Here is a 24,005-nt window from a genome sequence, read left to right as displayed (position 1 = left end):
AGACCCCACCTGAAGTACTGTGTCCAGTTCTGGGCACCACAGTTCAAGAAGGACACTGACAAACTGGAACGTGTCCAGAGGAGGGCAACCAAAATGGTCAAAGGCCTGGAAACGATGCCTTATGAGGAACGGCTAAGGGAGCTGGGCATGTTTAGCCTGGAGAAGAGGAGGTTAAGGGGTGATATGATAGCCATGTTCAAATATATAAAAGGATGTCACATAGAGGAGGGAGAAAGGTTGTTTTCTGCTGCTCCAGAGAAGCGGACACGGAGCAATGGAGCCAAACTACAAGAAAGAAGATTCCACCTAAACATTAGGAAGAACTTCCTGACAGTAAGAGCTGTTCGACAGTGGAATTTGCTGCCAAGGAGTGTGGTGGAGTCTCCTTCTTTGGAGGTCTTTAAGCAGAGACTTGACAACCATATGTCAGGAGTGCTCTGATGGTGTTTCCTGCTTGGCAGGGGGTTGGACTCGATGGCCCTTGTGGTCTATTCCAACTCTATGATTCTATGATATTTATTTGTATTAGGGTATCAAATAAGAGGTGATGTCTAGCCTGGCTGGTATACTGTGGTTTTTAGATTATGTTATTATTATTTTTGTTACTGAATGGGAAACACTAAAAATGCTACTTTGTTTTTGGCTGCCCTGATTAATATTTAATGAACTGTCAACAGTGGCTTAGTGTGAATGTGCAAGTTCCCAGAGAGGAGACGGTGGCACCTTTGTAACTCCTCCTCCTGTACTGCCATGAGCTTAGCTATGGTTTGGCTTAGTTTCATCCAATTCCAGGTTTGTGGTTGGTGTCACTCCAGACTAAACATGAGGGGCAACTGAATGTTGTTCTTGTGTTTACAGTTTGTGGTTTGTCTGGAGGAGACAAGCCATGAGCCTGGGGTTCAAAGGACAGTCTCAGCCAAACTATGGCTTAGCTCAGCAGCAGGAGGATCATGAGTGGAGCTGCTGTGATCTCCTCACCAGGAGCCCTCATGCTTCTGTGTTCAAGCTAAGCCATGGTTTGACTTAGGGTTACATTACATGAAACCCAGCTCATTGTTATATTTTCTAAAGGCATCTAAAATTAGATGCATTAGCTTCAGCAAGGTTGCTGTCTTCCCATGCCATTGGAGCTAACTTTGCTATTCCCCCACTGAAAGTACAGCACCTTCCTACTTCCTTCTTAATCACCAAGCATCTCTGTGACGCTTTGACATTTCAGAAATGTAGCAAAGCCTCAGTCACACCTGACAGCAAAGCACTATTTGGCCCATAATACTTGTGGCAATCAGTCAGTTGTTTAAAGCTGAACAACTGATAAGTGTTAGTGAGTACTTAGGCATGGAATCTGGCAAATACAATTAGGTATTCTTGTCCCCTGAACCATTCAATTGTCATTTTCTCCAGGACCCTCAGAATCTTATTTTGCTAGTCTGGAAGAGAATCTATTTCCTATTCTTACCTAATCTCCTAACAACCTTTGTTAATATCTGATTTTAAGATATGAATTTAGTCCAGCTGCTTTCCTTATGAGAATTTGTTCATTTTTAATATGCCTTTGGTTGCCCATACTGTAAGTCATTCTGAGCTCTTGATTTCTTTTCTGCGCAAATCTCAGCTACTTCTACACTGCCTGTCTGGTTAAAGATATTTTTTTTGAACATTTATTTACTGTTTATATAGACTCCTTCCTTCTGTGATTGTTTTCCTGCTCCCTTTTAACAATTGAGCCACTGATGGTTTTCCAGAATTATTTCAAATCCAGATACCAGTAACCCTTGTCAGAAGGTGGATTTAGTTATAATTAAACCAGTGCAATTTTATCAGTTGAACAGTCCTATAAGAAACAAGATATTGAGTTCCTCAGTAAGCCAGCTTGCTAGTCCTGAATCAAATCACCCACAGCATGTCTACAAACACCAGTTTCATAGTTGTGCTTTATGCCAGTTTAATTGTTATGACTTCCCCCAACTAAGAATTATAGTTTTTGTTAGGGGCCTGAGAATTCTGTTACTGGTCCTCTTCATAGAATCATAGTTCCCTGAGGAAGGGACTCATCAGCAACCCAGCTTAAATTTGTGGCATAGGCATGTCCCCATATTTCAGAGAGGGAGAAACTAATATTTTCAATGTACTGAATCCTGGCCCATTGCCTTTAGTTTTCTCGGTTAGTATCTTACTACCTTTATTGTTAAGAATCTACTTCAGTCTTCCCCAAGTTGGTGCTCTCCATGTATTTTGGACTATAGCTTAGCATGGACAATGGTCAGGGATGATGGTCAGGACAACGACCAGTTACAGTCCAGAGTATCTGGAGGGTACCAGATTGGGGGAGACAGAAATGCCTAGTGCTTAACACTTGCCTCTCCTTTACTTTTGCACCAGATTGATAAAGTGGGCTAAGATCTAGTTGCAACTGCATGGAAATCCCCAAGGGGGACAGAATTTGCGCTGTGTTGTTTTTCTCCTTGGCAACTCAAGAATCCTGAGCTTCTAGCTGCTGACTTCTGGATAAATTATTTTCCTTTGTTCTTTGCTGTACAGTCAATTAAACCCAAACCAAACCAAGCTAAATATCAATTCAATGGCAGAAGTTAATTATATTTGAGAAAAGAGAGAACAAGCTATATTTGCAGCATTGAACCAAAAACCCTGAAAAGAAGCAGAATACAGAAAAAAAAGAGACAAAGATATGGTGATGCAAAAACGTTCAGAGACAGGTGAGTTGAGCAGGAAGGAAATGGAGCTTTGGGAAGGGAGAAGGGGAAGCAGGTAGGATAATGTAGCTGGCAGCCAATGGGGTATCTTCTGCCCCACAAAAATAAGCAGCACATGGAGTCTTCGGATGTTGAGTGTAAATGGTCCCTCTGTGGAAGCAGCTGTCATGCAGCCCTAAAGAGGTAACACAGTAAATAGGCTTAATCATTCCTGAGACCACAAAGCCAAAATATCCCTCTTTGGGGAGATTCCTCAATTTCCAGCTGTAAGAACAAATCTGCACAGCCACCACAGTTTGTTCTGCCTTTTGCTTCTTGCTCAGATAAATGCTATCATCTGAATGGGTCCCAAATGTAACACTGTGGGGTTCGTGACGGCAACGCAGTTATCTATGAAAATACAGTCATATTGTCATGGATGCCAAGGTCTCCACCAGATTTCCTAGCTTATTGAGAGAGTTAGGCAGGGTTTGTTCTAGGTGAAGCCAAGTGACTTCATCTAGAAAGAATTACATTAGCTGAGAACACCCTTCCTCATTATTTAAGCAGTAAAATAAATAGGCATAATAGTTGGAATTGTGCCACCAGCTTTTTCCACTTGCAAAGAATAAATCAAAGATTGCATTCCTTTCTTTCAGATATGCAGAGGCGAGCCTTCCACGTGGTCCTGTCAGCCAACAAGGAGAGTCAGTTGACACTTCCTTATTCTTCTGCAGTTAAATGTGAATGAGATGTGCTTGCTGACCCTGAGCGGCTTCAAACCAGGGCAAAGAGGCACCCAAACAAAACCCTGCAAGGCTATCTCACACAGAAGAAGGTTACATTAAGAACATTGTCTGGCTCAGACTCTTTTCCTTTGATGATGTAATAAAAACAATCTTTCATAGGCCCATTTGCCAATGACTGGTCTGCTTTGAAGAGGAGTTATGTTACAGGCTATTCAAGCTGTTCATGGATTCCTCTCTTGAAGAAAAAATAGGAATTGCACCAAGGTGGCATGTGGGCTACTGGTGGATCCAAACCCAACGTGGCTTGACTGCCAAGTTTTGCTTTTGGACAACTCAAAATTTGACTCACAGTCTATGCAGTTAAAAGAGTTAGAGCATGGAAGAATAGCAGCTAACCTGGATATTCAATTCATATTGAAACACAGAGCCATTTTAATCTCTCCTCTTTGGGAGTTTTTCAGAGTTCTCTTCTGTGCTGCTCTGTTACAGGAACAAATACATGGTGGTGGTGGGGAATATTAGCTCTTTAGGATGACCTCTGTGTATGCTTACATTTCATCATGGGACCAAGCTGGCCTTTAATGACATTCAAATGCCAGCCATGGAATTGGCTCTTGGTTTTGGGGTTCAATCCTTGCCGCATGTTTAGGCCGTTGTAACACATCCAGCACTTGATTTGCAATTTTTGCCACTGGACTAAAGTCAGTCCCCTGACGAGAGTGTGTTCTGGCAGAGCTCTCAATCAGTGCTGCCAGAGAAAACTTAAAAACATGTTCACATGTGTCAGATGTGGTCAGACTGAAGAAAAGAAAAGCGTCCAGAACTGAAAGGAGAACGCAAAAATATTAACAGAGAGAAGCGTGGCCTACATCTAAGCTGAAAGGATCCCCAAGTTGGTGAGGTTGTCATCGTCATCATAGACCAAACTGACTTGTTATTCATACATTTAAAGTACCCTGAGTTTGCTTTCTACTGCCAAAAAAGGCTCCTGCCTTTTTTATTGTCAACTTCACTCTTTCTGGTTTCCTCACTTGGCAATCTCTGCTTTCTGCATTCATAAGCCTCTGAAATGGAACGCCTAACCAGCTTCTGCTTAAAAAAATAAAATAAAATTAGAATCAAGCTAGCAAAAGACACTGCTGTTGTAAGAGTTTGGGGGTGGTGGATAATAATGTGCCCTCCTCCTTCCCCTTCTTACCTCCCCCAGTGTTTCCCCACCCCCCAAGCTAAGGAAAAAATAAATAAAGAACATTTCTTATCATGTGTAGGATTTGGTGACCCAAGAGGGCAGCACAGCGAGATGCCAAAAGTCTTCTGACATACTTAAAAATAAATAAATAAGTGAAGCTCGGTTTTTTTGCCAAGTTTGGTGTTTTAACAGCAGCTTCTGGGGTTCTAAAGAGTCCGAATAAATGGAAAAGATCCCACATCCCATCTGCAGGGCTACGTCAGACATGCCGTTTTCCATGTCTGTTTGTTTGCTTTCAGACAGGGCTGTGCAATTCATGGCCGCCTAGAACAGCTCTCCTCAGAACAGTCCCAACCAGAGCAGTTTTGAGAGTTTCTCCTCCTTAGACTGTGGCGCTGCGGAGGAGAAAAATCCCCCTGAACCATCAATGCTAGTGTTATCCCTGCCAGTGATATTTAGAGAATGTGGCTATGTGTGCATGTATATACAAACCCACACCGCTATTTCAGTTCGGCTGCCGAATGCCAACCCTGTTATTTTCCACTAAGAGTTCATAATGCTGCCTCCAGACTGATGTTTCCGAAGCAGATTCAGAAGCCAGGAGATCTGAAGAGATGAAGGTTTCTTTCCATAGGCTTTCCCCCTGTGCGGTCGACTGCCACTGGAATGGAGAACTGCTGCTTCGGAAGATGGTTCTTTTGCTTGGTTGCAGATTAGTCTCGAGTTCGGTTCCTCCTCCTCAGGAAGAAGAAGCTGCTCTTTTGGGGAGGTCCCAGTAACATCGGCACTTGGCTTTTGTGGGTGATTTTAATCTGAACGGAAAGAAATAGCATCGGGATTAGAGCATTGCAACAGCCATGATGCCAAGAGCTCAAGGAACATAGGAAGCTGTCTTATGCCAAATCTGACCCACTGGTCATAGAATCATCAAATTGTAGAGCTGGAAGGGACCCCAAGGGTCTTGTAGTCCAACCCCAGCAATGCAGGTCCACCTGGCTTAGTACTGTTCACACTTGACTGGCAGAACCTCCCTGGAATTTCAGGCAGTGGCCTTTCCTAGTTCTGGCTGGAAATGCCAGGGGTTCCCCTAAGACCTTCTGCCCTATACCTATATCACCTTAAGGGTCATGGTTCCCCCACCCCCACCCCAAAAATCCTGGCAGCTGTAGTTTGTTAAGGGCACTGAGAGTTGTTATTCCCACCTGAGACCCATAATTCTCGGAGTGGTTTATCAATCAATCCCTCATCCCAAGGAACTTTTGGACTTGTAGCTCTGCGAGCGGAATAGGGGTCTCTGAAGCATCCTTAATGAATTTCAGTTCCCAGGATTCTTTGAGGGGAAGCCAGGACTTTTAAAGTGGTATAAGCAGTGTTCAAAATTAGCCAGGCATATTTTGCACCTGGCTTTTGACCACTTGCAACCAAGTGAAGATGCCTTGGATAAGTGACCAGGAGGCACCTTGCTGTGGATTGTATGTGGGTGTGTGGGGAGCAGGGACAGTATCCCATTGAAAACTGGGCAGTTCCAGTGGGCCACATCTGCACTTGAACATGTGTCTGATTTTATCCAGCAGCCCTTTTAAACTGCAACAGTGCTTTTGCTTTCACGGATGGAAGCAGGGATGAGGAGCCTGTGGCCATCCAGATGTTGTTGTAGAAGACTGCTTTAAATGTATGGGGTGCCAGAGTACCCTCCTGTGACCCAATCAAGCCACCGTCAAGTTCCACCCCCACACCTCTTGCATCAGGAAGCAGGGAAAGGAAGGACAAGTCTGCCCAGTTCCTTATGCAACATGAGCAAGGCTGCTTATCGGAATACCAATCAAACTGGAGGCAGCACTGTGATACGACCTTAAGACCTCTGGGTGGGTGTGGAGGCAGTAGAGGATCAGGACAACCCCCTGAGATGGTTCAGGGGTGGCAGGCAGGCTCCCAGGAAGCCACATAAAGCATTTCCTGTCTGACAAGTCATCTGCCACAAGGCCTCAATGCAATATGAAGGATGGGGGCTGGTATCCAGAATCACACAGAAAAAGGAACTGGATGCCTCCAGGTGCTCAGCACAATTGCTTTTGGGAAGATTTTTATACCACCACCAGTATACAGTTACAACCAATGCTTCTCTGTCAAAGGGTTTCAACTCCCATAGGGAAACCTAGGAAACAGAAAAGGCACTATACAAAGTTTTCAATGACCAATGAGAAAAATGTTCCTAATGTTATTTCCTGACCACTGGTGACATTTGTATGTACACATGAATCTTAAGATCCTTTATTTTCAGCTGAAATTGTTCATTGCAACATTCTGTTCTACTCATTCGCAAATAACAGAGGACCATCCGTCTTTTTTACATGTCTAGCCCATCCTCCTTTGATCTTCAGATGATGTACAATGGTGTGGAGACACAGAAGGTACAGCAATGTCCATAATGTTGTAGCCGTGTACAACCACCATAGGTCTCTCCCTCTTTCCCCTTTGATTTTCCATTAGGAATACAAATGTAACTGTCATTGCTGAGAAAGGGTTTGAGAATATAACATCAAAGGAGACAGGAAAATCATGCTTCCTCCTTCTAAAATTGTAGAGGGCTATTTGCTAGGATATTATAGTTATTTTGCTTCACTGTTTCCATGTGAAATAAAAGCTGATTTTGAAACGTAGTCCCTTTCCAGGATCCACAACTGAGATCTGGGTCTCACCTGCAGTTCATTCTCCAGAAGAGGGACAGTCAACATGGCATTCTCAAGATGTTCTCATCAACCCCAGCCAGCATGACCAATGGCCAGGGATGATGGAAGCTGTAATCCAACAACATCTGCAGGACATCACATCGGTCACTCCTGCTCCAGAGATCAATCTTCCATAGCTTCTAGCACTGAGAGACGAGCTACACTTGCATATCCCAGATCCCTTTCATAACATGCAACGACTCACTGTGCAAGGTGGCTGCATCCAGGGCTCTCCATCCACTTGCATGGGCAAAAGCTTGGTTGTCCTGGAACCCACAAGCAAGGCATAGAGAAAAAGTTAACAAGACTGAAGTGGATAAGCCGGGGCAGAAACTGTATCTTGTTGCAAGCTGATAATAACAAACATTTTTGGCAAAGAGGGAGAAAAACAAGGTGGTCTAGCCCTACATTCTATTACTCACAATGGAGATGGCTCAGCGATCTGTTGAGGAGTGCAAGGAAGACCACAGTCAATTTCTGTATTTCAGATCCACCTCTTAAATGTCATTCACCTTATATGTGAACCTGCTACCTGTTTTCCTAGAACACTCCTTGTGTGCAATGGATTTTTGTTCTAATCTCAAATACACCTCTTTTTCTGCCCATTTAGGACTTTTTGCCACCTCATTTTCAAATGCACCACTTTGAAGGCTAGAAAATTGGAACTTAGTATTAAAAATAACAGAGAGGATTGCAACAAGGACCTGCAACAGAGGTCAAGGGAGAGGAGTGCAAGGTACCTTCTTCTTCGCTTAAGTCTCTCACAGACCAGCTTGAAGCATAACCTGCCCAAAGGAACCCTTAACATTCTGCTTGCTTCAACCAGTTGTCAAAGGTCCTGGAAGGAGATTATCGCTCAACCCAACTATGCCCCCTGGGCCTGGAGGTCCTCTCAGCTCTGTACCTCTTAGACTATCTATACCACACGTCTTTCCTGTTTCCCATATGTACGACTAGGCACTCAGTCAGTAGCCCTTACTCACAAGCAGGATATAGTCCCTGTTGCCGTCAGGAGGAGCATTTGGCGCTGCAGTGACCAGTGGTGTGCTGATCGCCTTGGACTGTCCAGTAGGCATGGCTGCCTGCCACCTCTACAGCCAGTCTGCTGCTTCCCTTGCCTAGCAAACCCAGGACTAATTAGGAGGTGGAAATACTTATTGGCCCTTCCAACACAACTTGAATCCATCCTTCTGTAGCACAGAGTGCTGCATTTTATGGGTGCCATAGCTGCCTCAGCTCTACAATGTTATGTGTGGCATAGGCCCAACAAGACATCAATTTGAGTCAACAACAAAAAACAGATGTCAGTCTCTGCTCGCCCCCACTCCCCACGTGATGCTTTCCTGGCTGTACTGTGATTTCATGCTTTGAATACCATCCGGAGCTCTCAGCAGACTTGAGCAAAAGCAAGATGCAGGGACCAAGACCCTGGGGTGATTGGTACCTGATGGTAACGGAGGAACACTGAGCTAGCCTCTTGCCAGCACTTTTCAGTCCAGTATAGATCTGCCCCATCTCCATCGCCCCTTCAAGGCCCACAACTTCCAGGAGTTGGTCGCTGAGATCTAATGAGAGAAAGGATAATGTGTGAATGAAACAAATACAAGTATGGGCTTTGCCTTCCATGAGCATAACGCATAGGGTGGGAGGAGTGAGCAAGAGAAGATGCACTTAGGAGCAGAAAATGTGGTCTGAAGGCAATGTCTAGAACATCAACTTCAAGCTTATTGCAACAGATACACTACCATACACCAAAATGCTCAAGAAGATGAGCTTAGTCACATACAAAAAGTCTCCTCAAATCATCTCCTTTGAGGTGTTGTGTGTGTGTTTTGCTCTGTGCTGTATGTAGCTCAATATTTCTCGAAGTAGCTAAGATGGAAAAATTTGAGCCCAGTGCCATCTGAAAGAGCACCTCTCAAGCTTCAGATGGATATATACATGCAATGTATGTGCTATACCTTTAAAAAGTATTTAACATCGGCACAACCCAGCCAAATTTAGCAGAAATTTCCATGGAAAAGTTTAAGAGCATACAGAAAAGAGTGAAAAATAATAATAAAAGGGGGTGTGAGGAATTTACTTGGGTGTTTTGTAATTCTGGGAGACTTTCTGTGTGTCATAGAATTCATCCTCTTGAGAATTTTGGTGTATGATATACTTTTGTTTCAATAGGTTTCAGGTCAAACCATAGAATACATAGTCCAGTCAAATAGCACCTTCCTATGCTCACCTTGCAATTGAATTCTCAGGTAAAGCAGTGATATTAATTCAGAGCTGGATAAGAGCACTAAACTGTCAAGGAGTTTCTCTGCATTCTGCTTTGCCTTGAGATGAGTTTCTGCTCTTATGTGGGTCCTCACCTGGAAGACCCCACCAGTCTTAAGGTCACAATATGGGACAGGTGTTGTGGCACGAGCCATACCACTCACCATTCATGACATTACAGGCACCATCTACTGGTGCATGCAACTCTCATGCATGCAATACCAATACCAATACCAATACCAATACCAATACCAATACCAATACCAATACCAATACCACTCCAGATCACAATGCTAGGAAAAGAATCACATTCCCCAGGTTTTTTGCTGGGGAAATGTTTCAAGGGCTTGAGAAACACGATATCCCTGAAACAGAAGCCCTTCCTTGGAGGAAGATGTCTTGATCCAATGCAAAAGGAGTCATAGAATTGGAAGGGATCCCAGAGGGCATCATGGCCAACCCCCTGCAATGCAGAAATCTTAATTAAAGCATCCATGGCAAACGGCCGCCCAACCTCTCCTTAAAAAGCTCCAATGAAGTTCCACCGCCTCTCATGTCTCATGGGAGTTTGTTCCACTGTTGAACAGCTCTTACTGCCAGAAAGCTCTTCCTGATGTTGAGTCGGAATCTCCTTTCTTGTAACTTGAATCCATTGGTTCCAGTCCTATCCTCCAGAGCAGGTGAAAACAACCTTGCACCATTCTCCCTGTGACAGCTCCTTAGATATTTGAAGATGGCTATCATATCAGGCTCCTCTTTACCAGGCTGAACATACCCAACTCCTTCAACTGTTGCTCATAAGGCTTGGTTTCCAGACCCTTTACCATCTTGGCAGGAGCATCAACTGTACATGGGGTAGCACTCCACCCCACTCATTTTCAGAAGGGTGTGTGCAGGGTGACACACTGGTAGTCTGTGCTGCCCAAAAGCGCTACTGATGGTTGCTGATTTGTTGCACATCACACAAATATCTTAAGAAGAAGCCTTTTGGCTCAAAGGTATAGCATTTCTTCCAGGCACTGAAAATGAGGCGGCAGCTAATGATAAATAGCTGGGCCTTGCCCTGTCCTGTTTTGGTGTTTGTTTGGCAAATCCTGTTGCCTAAGCTCAGCTGCGCGCGTGTGTGGTCTATTTTTTTGTTTCCTTTTCTGTGCAGGGAAAAAAGCATGTCCTAGATTAACAATGAATAGCAAACAAGGAGAAACAAATGTGAAAGCGGAGCAAACTGGAGGCTTTTGCCTACTTCACACCCAACCATTTGTCCATGCCAAGGATGCACCTGCAGTCCTAATAGTAAGAGTCATTTCCTTCTGCATTGCCGCGAACCAGCATTTTTAATTCTCCAAAGCTAGGCCTGGCTTGAAAGGCCTCGAGAAATTGGCGTCGGTGGCCTCAGACTATCCCACAGCCTTAATTTCCTTCCTTTGATCAGTGGAGCCCATTGGACTAATATGTTCCATCTCTGAAATATGGCACAGTCTACACAGTCAAGACTGTTTTTCTCTGGTGTGGTTCGTTCTTTCTTCTTCTTCTTCTTCTTCTTCTTCTTCTTCTTCTTCTTCTTCTTCTTCTTCTTCTTCTTCTTCTTCTTCTTCCAGGACACAAGAAATGTAATTAAGCTGTGGATCAGAGCTACTTGCACCTCAAACCTCAAAGGGCTCTGCTGTAACATGCTAACCTGGGCAAGAAGGAGGTGTTTGCTGACAAAGTCTGAAGATCAGACTGATAGCAGATCATGCAAAGCTGCATTGTTAAACCAATTCCTTTGTGTGACTCAAGCCTAGTTTATAAATAATCTGTGTTTTTGTGTACTGCAGAAGTAGCTGTTCCAAAAAGCAATAATTGACATTCCTCAGAATCAACCCTGCAAACCTTATCCTGATATGCTGGGTGGTGCTTGTTTTTAGGTTAGTTATCCATTATTACCTGTGCAGGCAATGTAAAGGCAGCATGGAAGCTCACAAGGCTGCTGTGTGCCAACTCACTTGTGAACCAATCATTCCAGGAGGTGAAGAAGTGGAAAAACTTGCGTAGGAGGGGAAGCCAGGTGGGCTGAATATGGCCTGCAGGCCTTCAGTTGCCAGCTTCTGCTTTAGTGCTCTTAAAGTTGCAGTCTTCAAACAATTACCTCCAGTTTGAAAAAGTAATTTGAAAAGGTGCCATCTACTCTTCCAAATGAGGGAGATGTCCAAAGGCTTGCTGCCTCTGATTCTGCTTCAGTCCTCTCCGTTCAGAAAATTCTCTTGCATTAGTCACCATGGAATATTCTGGAGAGAGCGTTGTTTCCCCACCTCTGTAACTTCCTTTCCTTTGCTTGTATTGTAGCTGTATTAAAGCATCCTCTTAGTCATTCTGCCATGCCTAAGTAACACCTGCTATGCCAGGCTCCTTCCCAATGCTTTCCGCTTTCTCCCACGTGTACATAGATAGGTCTTTTTCTTATTTTCAGCCAGGCACTCTCACCAAAAGAGCATTTCAGAGAAACCGGTGGTTGTGGGTCCATGAATCCGAGCCTCCTTTTCATTTCCAGCAGCTCAGCCCTGCCCTGCTGCGCCAGCACCGTTATTAGCTGAAGCCCTTTAATATTTAATTAAACTACAAGATCCATTTTCTGTAAAGACTCAGACTCAGAGGAGACCAGCATGGGTAAAAGGAAATTAAATATGCAACCTCTAATGAAATTCAGGTTAAAGACAAACATAAAAATAACTGCCCCGTGGAAAATGCTGATTTTAAAGTGTGGCGTGAGTAACTAACTCCCTCATCCTGAAATCCATGCATTTATGTTGATGATAGGGAGGAATGACTAAAAACACAGGGGGCAGGAATGAGGGGGAATCTTGTTGGACTCCACTTCCCATCAGGCCCCAGCCAGTATGGCTAATGGTCCAGAGAGATGGGAGCTGTAGTTCAGCAGTATCCGGAAGACATCACATTGGCTACTCCTGATTTAGCTCAATCTTAGTCCAGGAGCAAGATCCACTCATCCACCCACAGATTAAGTGGGGCAATCTGGAGCACTGTGTACTGGCAGCAGAGACGAAGCATGCTGCAGAAAAGTTGCTTATAAGACTAGCAGATTGAAATGATTCATCCAAACAAGTCAAGCTGCCCCTGGCTGTTTCTTTAGCAGAAATGGTGATTGTGTTTTTGGAACAGGTTCCATAGTGGGGAGTGGGTGGGAGGACTAGACCAGGGGTCAGCAACCTTTTTCAGCCGTGGGCCAGTCCACCATCCCTCAGACCATGTGGTGGGCCGGACTATATTTTGAAAAAAATAATGAACGAATTCCTGTGCCCCACAAATAACCCAGAGATGCATTTTAAATACTGTAAAAGGACACATTCTACTCATGTAAAAACACGCTGACCGTCCGCGGGCCGGATTGAGAAGGTGATTGGGCCGCATCCGGTCCCCGGGCCTTAGGTTGACTACCCCTGGACTAGACAGTCAGTGTACTGTATCCTTATTCTTATTGCATCTTTCCCTCTTTGTCCATGCCCTGTTGTGCCCTTCCTCCAGAGATATCCTCGTACTCACAGCTGGAAGCCAGCCGTGTTGCTTACATTAAAAGATTATTTAGATCTGTTAATTACGGCTCTTTGAATGCTGCATGGTAGACTGTCACTAGGAGGGCTGGCTAATTATCAGGTGTGCCCTGCCACGTCCACAAGCTCTAGCTGGCCTCACGCCACCCTTTTCAGCCTCTGCCTTGCTGAGCAATCTTGGAAGGCAATCGGGACCTGAGGAGGAGTGCCAGGCTGGCTCTCAACGTGAGAGCAAAAAATAAGTAACTATGGCCGCAGTCCTATACGACGACACTGACCTGGAAGTTAAGTCCTATTGAACTCTATGGGGAATACTTCTGAGGAGACATGCTTAAGATTGCACTGCCCACTTCCCTTCTATATTTGTACCTATAGTTGCTGCTGAGCTTGGTTGATGTGAAGTTGTAGCTCTACACTCCCACTTGCTACTCAGTTTTGAAAACTGATCCTCAGTGCTTGATCTTGACTGGATTCCAATAAACTCCACCTCTTGTTAGGACTGGAAATGTCTCTGGTCTTGGGTTTCTGCCTGTCCCTAGAAAAATGTGATCGTTCTTTTGGAGAAAAGTGTCTCCTGTCCTGTTTGGATTTCAGACAGGACACCTTTTTCATGTATTCAAGCTCCTCCTCCCCCAAACTTCGTGGGCAAAGGGTGTGTCCAGTGGGAGGAGGAGAGCCAAGAACAAGAATTATCATGGGATGCAAGCAGAGGACTGGGGTGGTGCCAGGAGGAAGAGTTTGAGAGAGAGAGTTTTTGTGTGGGCAAATGATGGGTTGGGGAGAGCGAGAGAGAGGGTTTTGCAGGGGCCTGGTCCAGTGTGGGAGAGAGAATTTGTGAGTGGCTATACACGTAAAGCCCAGCTACATTATGTAATATGCAATACTTTTCTTATAGTTGTAAATCATAGTGCTTTTGCTGTTTTTTTCATTGAACGGTAAACCCTGCTGATCTTGCCACTAACTCCAAATGTCAGCTGCAACCACTTGAACCCAGCTCTCTTCTCAGTTCCTTTTGGGAACTTTAAATCCCACCTCCCACTTTAGACTTGATCCGTTCAGACCTGGTTTTTGGCTTGCCACTATCACGTGTGGTTTGGGCCTAGCAAATCTAGTGAACAGTGACACAATGCGCCTGTCTTGATGACCTATAAGGCGTCTGCTCTGGGAGCTCCTGTGGTGACAGCTACCATCCTGCATGCAGCAACTTCTACTGAGCCATGAGAGGCAAAACAAAACCTCCTTCCTTATCGTTCTGGTATCTTACCTACCCGTCTTGTAACCTGCTTTTGGTCTAATTTCATAGGAAGCGTTACGTAAATTTCATGAAGGTTTTCTAAACAAAGCAAGTGGTAATTAGCATAAGTGAGCCAAGTTTTGCAAGAGAGGAACTACCAGGCTACAAAGAGGAAAAAAACGACACAAACCAGATCAGTTATCTTTATCTGTATCAGCTGAAGTCCCTGAGGGAAGAGAAGCCCTATCCTTGCCCACTAAACTGGAAAAGCAGCTCCTGCAGCGCTAGAATTGCCAGCTTATTCTGGGTGTGCCAGGTCTCCCTTGTGGCAGGTAAATATCTTCTCCACATGGCATCATAGCAATAAAAAGAATAAAGCTTCATGTCAATCAACTATTGGAGGCACGAGAGCTCTGCCAGAAGAGCTGCCAGCTCCAAGCAGCAGACTGGGCATCTCAGCAGAGTTATATAGACCAGGGATCCCAGCACTGCAACAAACTTGGATGCTTCTTCTGTTTCTTCACCTGCTTCAGTAATATCATCACCAACTTTAATGACATCAAGTCAAAGCATCAAGGACTCATTCATCCAACATACCCTAAAGTTATGTATGCCACCATGTGCCAGAAATGCCCTTTTGCTAGTTTAGAGTGCTGACAGGTTAAATGGGGATGCTGTGATATAAGTGAACAATACAAAATCAACGCAAATCAATTTTACCCCTGCCTTTATTTCTCCCTCCCCTTCCTTTGTGGTCTACCTGGTGTCAGTTTCAATATTGTAAGCCCCTAGGGAGCAGGGACCTGACTTTTCCTAATTTGAAAATGTTATATAGTTGGATGGTAGTATGGAAATATGCAAATTACACAAACTACATGCAAAAAGTGCATACATTCACTTTTACAGATTGGTTGTTATACTCTATTTCAAAGGACAAAGAAGAGTCAGAGGCAGCAGAACTGGAGTTTGTAAACACACTTGATAAGGGCATAACTAAAGTTTAGCAGTGCAATCCTCCATCAAATTCTACATTGGCAGGGATTACGGCACAGCTCCCATTTATTCAAATGGAGAGGGATTGTGCCTTTTTGTATCGGCTTTGCATTACAGAGGTGATGTGTTCTTGTAATTTCTGTTATTGCTTGTTCTCAGCCCATTACTGTTGCTTGCAAATATCTCAGCGCATATGCATAAATGCCCACAGTACTTTTTTCAGGGGGGAATCTTAAGTTTGGCCTCATTGAGGGGCAGTATTTCAATATGAGTAGGAAAATGAGAGTACCCCTAAACATTTTTAAAGAAAAAAGCACTGCGTGCCCATCACTTTCACTGAGCTGAGAGCCACAACACATCTTTTTGGCCCTTCAAAACTGGCAAGTTTTTTGAGTATGGATTACACATGGGGCAGCAGCAGTTGCAGAAGGCCAGCTCTTAAAATGTCTGTAGCTTCCCATCCACTCATCCTATTGCAATCATAGCAATAAATGCCCTTACCTTGAACACAGAACTTGAGTTCCTTGGCATCAGTAACCACTGAGGATTGTAACTTTTCAGGTACTTTCTTGCTCATCCGGTTATAGCTGCGTTGTTTCTTGGTCTCCCCCCAGAGATTGGAGCCGCCATACATGCTGGGAATGTTGAGGACTGCGATACCTTCCAGTGAAGTGCTACTCAGATCCAGAACCGTTCCATCACACTGGCAGGTAATGGTGGGAGACAAAGATAAAGGAAGCTATTGTGAGGCGTAAAATGCCCTGCATCAATGCACTGCATTGTTATGCATTTATTTAAACACTTCTATCCCACTTTCCTAATGATCCAAGGTGACTTCTAACTGCCAAGGAGCCAATAAAACACCACCTTTATCAAAACACATCACAGCATTAATGTACAATCAAGAGTATCATTCTAAGACTGTGGAAAGCTTTCTGAAACAGAAAGGCATTGAATTCCCCCTCCTGCCGAAAGCTGAGCGATGACTTAGAAGTGCACTCCAAAATCTCAAGGGCGCTAGGAAAACGACTCGGCACACTTTTTTACAGCTGTTTTTGTGCATTTACTGAAAGGACCTATCCTGCACGGGGCCTTGCTGAAAGATTAGACCAAGTGGAGAGGTGTATGTGTTCATATGTAGAGAGAGGCATTCTCTGAAGATAAAGGCCATGCGGGATTTCAAGGGAGAGAACCAGTAGCTTGAATTGGGCCCAGAAACAAACAAGAACCAAGTACAGTTGACATAAAACAGGCTGAATATGTTCTCACTTCCCCTTTCCTACATGGGAGGCAAGTCCCAGCATTCTGAACCTGCAAAAGCCTTATGGGCCACATTACAAGGCCACCCCATGTAAGATACCTACAGAAATTAATTTGGAAGATTATGCAAAGATAACGGCAGCAAGAGACTGGGTGTGCAGCTGGTGCATCTGATGCAAAATGCATGAAAGATACTCCTTGGTGTGACTTCTGCTAGTGAAGTGGCAAAGCCCGATGGCAAAATCATTCTGATAAGGTAACTTAAAATGCTTTCAACAACAGATAAACTCACCTCACTTAAAGTTGTGACAGTTAAAGTGGCAAATCACCAACACATTTGCTTCCAGATACCCTCTCCCAACATAGCCTTAAAGGATGCTTCCAGGGACGAATGACCCTACAATACCCTCAAAAACTGAGCAAAATATACTTGCATCACCTTCTATAAAAGGGGAGGGAGGCTTGAACAGTTTTTTTTAATTGATTCAAGAAGCTTGCTAGAAATGCTAGTCATCACAGGAGCAACAGACCCAGACATCAACAGAAAGCTATGTTTAAAAAAGCAGGTCTAAATACAAGGTAGATAAACAGCAGTAGGGTCGCTGCTTCAGTTCAGAAGGAACAATGATTGCCAACAGTTAAACTTGGTTCTGTTGTTTTTCACGGGAATATTATGATTGAACCTCCTCTGTGCTGCTGGGTAAGCAAAGGTCTGGCAGGCCACAGAACGTGATACAGTACAGATGCCATATATTCACACAGCAGAGGAACGAGCATCCAATGGGCAGAGAGAATGTTTCCCTCTTTAACCGTGCTCTGTCTCTGTGCCAGTGTGGTACAATGGCCTCTTTGAGAAGGGGCAGCTGACAGGCTGTTGGCAGGGAGACTGGAAGTAGACATTTGCAGCTGGGGAAAAAACCAACTTTATTTCCAGGAGTCTATACCGTAACTGATGCCAATTTCCAAAACAAAACTGTCATTTCACTGTGCTCATGACAGATGCCTGGAGCCAGAGGGAGGGCAAACTGTTGCTTTCATGCCACCGGATTAACACTTTGCAGTCCTGCAAATGGGAAATGAGGGCTATTTATTTCCACAAGCATTACATCTAGGTGCCTTTCCCATTTCACTGATGTACATCAGTACAGAACCCGAAAAAGGCTCAAATAATTTGGCTGGGTAAGTAGAATCCCTGTATGTAATCAATAAGTCTTTTTCTGTCTCAGAACATATATCACACCGTGACAAGTGTTAGCACCCAAGCCTGTGTGGAGGTTATAACAACAGGCCTGGAAACTTTTCTTGCAGATCCTATTGTGATCGTTTGGGTGAGTGATGGTTACTTTGCACATCATCAAAAGTGTTATTGTCTCTTTTTACTTCCCATGTCCCATGACTCAGCCATGGGACGGAAAACAGGTTCTGGGGTTAAGGCCAAGCACCAGCTGGGCACTGCTCACTGCATATTGCCCCAAAAGCTTCTGGCAAGATTTGCTGTTTGTATATTCCACATCTGACTTCAATTCTCAGCCATGAATCCCTTTTTGCATTGTGTTAAACAAAATAGTCAAAGACAACCATTCAAATTGAAAGACAGCTTTGTATTTCCCCCCCTAGGCCAGCTGGCTCACAGAGAAGAAACCCCAAAGAAGAATCAAAGGTACCAATTCTAAGGATGGGATGGAACTGCAGAGTAGGGCATCTTCCATACCTCACTGTAGCTGGAAAGGGCAACTTCTAAGGCTTCCTATATACTATTCCTCAATATCTGCCCTTCTCGTGTCTGGAATGCCTCTTTATGAAGTATGGTATTTTATTGCCCCCTTATTCTGAAAGTTATTTCCCCCCTAAATGCTTAGCTTAAAGTCTCCCACTTACTAACATGGTTTCTAAAGAACTGGAACTCCTGCTTTCCTTAAGCATGATTTTGCAAGTTTAAGCTACTATCAGAATTTAGGAAATTTTGAAACTGTCGGATTTTTTTTTTGCATTTTAGGAGGATGAACTTTGAAACAAAAGGTATCCACGTCTGCCCAGGTGTAAGTACTAAGTCTGCCATTTTAAGCAGTAACATGTGTTCTTGATTAAATTCAGAAGTCTGGTGATGGGCAATATTATTTGGCAATTCTTAAACCTGTTAGGAGGCCACTGAAATATGTCAGAAAATTTTGAGAGCTGGGTACTGATGTAATGGGCCCACAGCCAGCAAGGTCCCCAGATTCTGAGCTTTCATTTGAAAATTAATTATCACACCATCCTGAAAGAAAGCTAGGAAGCAAAATGTGCAGATATCCTTCTAACATATTTCTGTAAGGTAAACCTGCCTGGCTGCTTCTACCCTTCACTGCTTTTACCCAAAGAGTCAGTGCTGTGATTGAAGAGTGAGTTGTTTTGATACCAGGTGATAGGAATCCCTGGTTCCTAAAAAGCTGCTGGTCTTTTGAATTAGTACAACTTCTGACCTGGGTTGCTGTCTCACTAGTTTTAGGGCTCAGATGAGGTCATTAAATGTGCTTATCTTCCTTATAATGATTCAAAATGATCATTAATGATCATCGGCCCAGTATACCTGAAGGAGCGTCTCCACCCCCATCGTTCTGCCCGGACGCTGAGGTCCAGCGCCGAGGGCCTTCTGGCGGTTCCCTCATTGCGAGAAGCGAAGCTACAGGGAACCCGGCAGAGGGCCTTTTCGGTGGTGGCGCCCGCCCTGTGGAATGCCCTCCCATCGGATGTCAAGGTGATGGACAACTACCTGACATTCAGAAGACATCTTAAGGCGGCCCTATTCAGGGAAGCTTTTAATGTATGATATTTTAGTGTTTTTTGGTTTCTGTGGAAGCCGCCCAGAGTGGCTGGGGAAACCCAGCCAGATGGGCGGGGTACAAATAATAAATTATTATTATTATTATTATTATAAAGCAGCATGAAAGTAAATGCCAATGTACATAGCATACATATCCCAAATGTGAGGGTAACAGTATTTGGGCAAGGGGGTTTCTGCCCCACCAACCTCAGCCTGCCCTTAGCCAGCCCCCAACTTCTGTCCTTCTTACTTACAACCAATCCAGAGAGTGGCATGACCTGCCTGCTTCCTCCCCTTAGCTTTCCTTGCCACTTTCCCCCTGGGAAAACCTGCTGTTTACCGCTGAATCAGAGCAAACATCAACTGGGTTTTCTCTGAATTGATACTGGCTTCAATTTAGTGCTAAAAAGTGGGTTTACTGGGTGAAAGTGGAAGGGCAAAGGCAAAACCTCTCTGTGTGGATGAGCCTTAAGTCTCAGTGTTGCCCTTTTTTAAAACTCAGAAAGGAGAAGTATGGCGACAAAACTAGAATTAGTTGGCTCAGCCTTGCGATTGGCTCTGCCTCTGCCTAATGTTGGGCTCCATGCCTTCCACCCTACCCATCCCAATGGTCACCAGCCACCACTGGAGGATAAACCTGCTAGGATCCAGCACAGATGAGAAGGACCTAGGAGTTGTAGTGATTCACAAATGGAATACAATCTCAGCAGTCAATGCCTGGAAAAGAAAGGCAAATGCTATTTTCAGCTGCACTTATTTTATAGATGTACTGGGTGTGCAGGACGTAGGAGGTAATAGTAGCGTTCACTTAAGAACCAAACCAGTAAAGCACCCCTCCCTAAATTTTAAGTAATGTTGGACAATGGGGAAAAAGTTCCCTAGGGAAGCTGTGGAATCCTGCAGGCTTTTTGCTTTTTGTTTTTTTGCACCCTGTTACTAAACGGATCAGAGATACAATTACTAGAAGGGAAGGTCAGGAGAAGTGTCCAGATGAGTAGGACCCAGACATTTGATGCGCTGGGGATGGCTCAGGTCTAACTGTGCATAAGTTGTGTGCTTATTATAATAATAAGCATGCTTATTATAAAGCCCCTGCCAAGGCTGAAAGGAAAAAAGGGAGCTGTAGAGTGAAAAATTGAGGGAGAAGGAAAAGGGCAACAACAACCCAGCAATCAGCAGTAGGGCATGTCCACATGGGGCTTTTGAGATGATCTGGATATGCTCACCCAGTGCAGTAAAGTAAAAGGGAAAGGACCCCTGGACTGTTAAGTCCCGTTGAATTCGACTATGGGGTGTGGTGCTCATCTTCGCTTTTAGGCTGAGGGAGCCGGCTTTTGTCCACAGACAGCTTTCCGGGTCATGTGGCCAGCATGACTAAACTGCTTCTGGCGCAATGGAACACTGTGACGAGTGCTAGAGCGCACAGAAATGCCATTTACCTTCCTGCCACAGTGAAAATCCAGACACAAAAATGGTTGAGCTTCTTGGGGGGGGGGGGCAAAATTGATGAGCTGCTTGTTTTTTTAGTTTTGCCCAAAGTTGCCATATGTCCATATTTTCCCAGACATTTTACTGATTTCTGCCTGGACACAGCTTCTGACTACAGTACAGTACCGACTACAGCCAGTGTGGTGTAGTGGTTAAGAGTGGTAGTCTAGTAATCTGGTGAACCAGGTTCGCTTCCCCGCTCCTCCACATGCAGCTGCTGGGTGACCTTGGGCTAGTCACACTTCTCTGAAGTCTCTCAGCCCCACTCACCTCACAGAGTGTTTTTTGTGGGGGAGGAAGGGAAAGGAGAATGTTAGCCGCTTTCAGACTCCTTAGGGTAGTGATAAAGTGGCATATCAAATCCAAACTCTTCTTCTTCTTCTATTCCAGATATGTCTGGGAAATTCCAAATGTATGGCAATCCTAGCCACAGCGGTACCTATTTTTCTACTTGCACTGGCGTGCTTTCAAACTGGTAGGTTGGCAGGAGCTGGGACAGAGCAACAGGAGCTCACCCCGTCGTGAAGATTCAAACCACTGACCTTCCAATCTGCAAGCCTAAGAGGCTCAGTGGTTTAGACCACAGCGCCACCCACATCCTCACCTTTACCTCACCCAGTGCACTGCATTCCCAAAAGCTGCACATATACACAGAGTTAATCTAGGCTGGCACCTCCCCACTCTGCAAACAATACTAGAATATTAGCAAGGCTAGAACAGACAGGTGGAGGGAAGGATGCAAAAAGAACCCTAGTGGGTTATCTAGTCGGCATCCTTCTTCCTACACTGGTGAACAAGGTGCCTCTGGGAAGCCCAGAGGCAGGACATGAGTGCAGCTGTGCTCTCCTGTTGCTGTTTCCCAGTGCTGTCTCTGATCATTATGACTAGCAGCTATGGATAGCCTTTTCCTCCATGAATATGTCTACACCTGGGACCTTCAGCATGTACTCCAGCAGCTGTTGTACCAGTGATCTACAGCCCTTCCTCCGAGGATCATGGGGCAAGCCTTCAAAACAGGTGGCGCTTCCCTGTTGCCTTTCACTGCCACGCAACCTAGTTCTGAGCATAGCTTTTGACAGGAGGCCATCTTCTGTTGTGTTGGACAGGGGGAGTCATTTGCAAAACACTCCATCGCCAGGGCAAGGTTTTTGTGCCAGCTGACGTTTCTGCATTCTAGCTTTAATGAATAACTAATGAAAGGTTCATTTATCCACCGATGGGGAAAGGAGGAAGTTTACAGAAAACACACACCTCCCCAAAGCCCCAATACAAACTGTGTAAAAAAGAAAAGAAAAGAAAAAGAGAGAGTAAAATGACAGGGCTCTTAGCAACCCCTGGCAAGCTGTTCACACTCCTCTCTAATTAAAGGCTGTTTCCATCTAGCCCAAAGATCGCTGTATGCAAACACGGGGTGCACACACACACACACACACACACACACACACACACTCTTCCAGCCAAGCTCTGAAGTACAGCTGTAAGGAGGAGGGGAAGAGGCTAAATTCTGCTCTCCTCCAACTGACTTCAGAGATGGCAAGAGCCCAGATGCTGGGACCAACAAGTACACTTGAAGGAGGATCCCTCAGTGATGTGTATGCACTTTTAAAATGCCGCTTAGTGTCTATGGCTGTTTTTCTTTTCACAGAACTGCTGCCTTTGGTATCTGAGGAGCTTCCTCCACGGCAAAGAAACTGCCCCCGTGCACCCAAATTAGCAGTGGATGGCAATGTCACTAAAGGATAGGCTGGACTGAACTTCTGGCTGTTTGCAGAAAAAGAGAGCTTCTGCTTAGACATTGAACAATGAAGGGCAACAGGATATTTATTGTTAGCTGGATCTGAATGTGTTTTAATCCAAAGACTTGCTCATATCTGTAACTGTGAGCCTGAAGCAGGATTCCAGCTCCAATTAACAATAAGATGGGGATTGTTTTCAGGAAGGCTGTGGAAGTCATAAACCCCTGGAGGTGGCCCTCCAGTAATGGCCCTTAGGCAAAGCTTTCCTGGGAACTTTTCTCTTGACTCCCTCCTGGGCTGTGGATCCATGTTTGGAAGAAAGAGGCAAAATGTACCTGCTTCTCTGCCTCCCCTCTTCATTGCATTCAGAAGCACAGTGGAGACTAAAAGAATGCACTGGACTTTCTTTTAATCTGGTCATTTCCTGACAACCTATTTATTTGAGTATTCATCCTGATTTGCTCGGACAAAGTGTGCAGGGAGGTTAGACACCATCGGCTTCTGGCTGAACATTTATTCTTATTTGCTTGTCGAGAGGTTCTACGGCACTGAGTCAAGCAAGTGTTGTTCCACTCTTTCCAGTGCATTTTCCCGTCATAAATGGCCAAGCCTTTAAGGTGCTACAAGATGGTTTGAAACTTCTGCCATGATATTTAGAAAAAATGCGTACAACAAACCTGTTCTTCAAATATTAGTATGGCTGGTTAAATAAAATATGAAAGATCAAAGTTTTAGCTGATTAACACATCTGTTTTGTTTTTGGGCCAAACACTTTCTGAATGCAGCAACATGCTTTCCTTGTTTTTAGATGATGCACGTACACATCAAAGCAAGCATAACAATAAAAGAGGCATTCCTTTGTGTATGGGAGAATGCCTCTTTTAAAATAGGACGACACCTACAGTTTTTATATGCATCTGACTATATATTCATAGTATGTTGGGAACGCCCTCCCCAACCCTGCTACCCAGTTAAACAGTGGCACCATTTTTGCCAATTAACATTTTAATCTATTGATCTAACCAGCCAGTTGATTAAATTGATTAAACATTGCAGTCTTTGTTATTTCTTATAATCTGGGGGGGGGGGAGTTCAAGCAAGTTTGGAGCTCCGTTGCTGATGTTATTTGCCTATCAAAAATACTCTCAGCGTTGACTAATAGTACAAGGGCTTGTTTGGAAATACAGGAACCAGATCCCTTTGTGGTTTGGATTTAGCCACTTGTATAAATCCTCCCCCCCCCCCATGTCTATTACACATATTACACATGCTGGGAAACCAGCATGGGAGCAGAACAGGTGCTAAATAATAGGTA

The 24,005-nt window shown here is 44.5% G+C and overlaps 1 protein-coding gene across 1 annotated transcript in view; it reads right to left on the bottom strand.

Annotated features, from left to right (window-relative positions):
- Positions 1-2,600: 2,600 nt before the first annotated feature.
- Positions 2,601-24,005, bottom strand: part of DGKG (diacylglycerol kinase gamma) — a 114,803-nt gene continuing 93,398 nt past the window's right edge. The window contains 5 exon segments of the mRNA XM_081192583.1: positions 2,601-5,398; positions 5,401-5,443; positions 7,566-7,626; positions 8,805-8,925; positions 15,905-16,106. Of these exon segments, the coding sequence (XP_081048709.1) occupies positions 5,175-5,398; positions 5,401-5,443; positions 7,566-7,626; positions 8,805-8,925; positions 15,905-16,106 (651 nt within the window). The 3' untranslated portion in view covers positions 2,601-5,174.

This window comes from Podarcis bocagei (genome assembly GCF_964188305.1).
Source record: "Podarcis bocagei genome assembly, chromosome: 4".
Taxonomy (NCBI): domain Eukaryota; kingdom Metazoa; phylum Chordata; class Lepidosauria; order Squamata; family Lacertidae; genus Podarcis; species Podarcis bocagei.
This window is presented reverse-complemented; position numbering and strand designations above follow the sequence as displayed.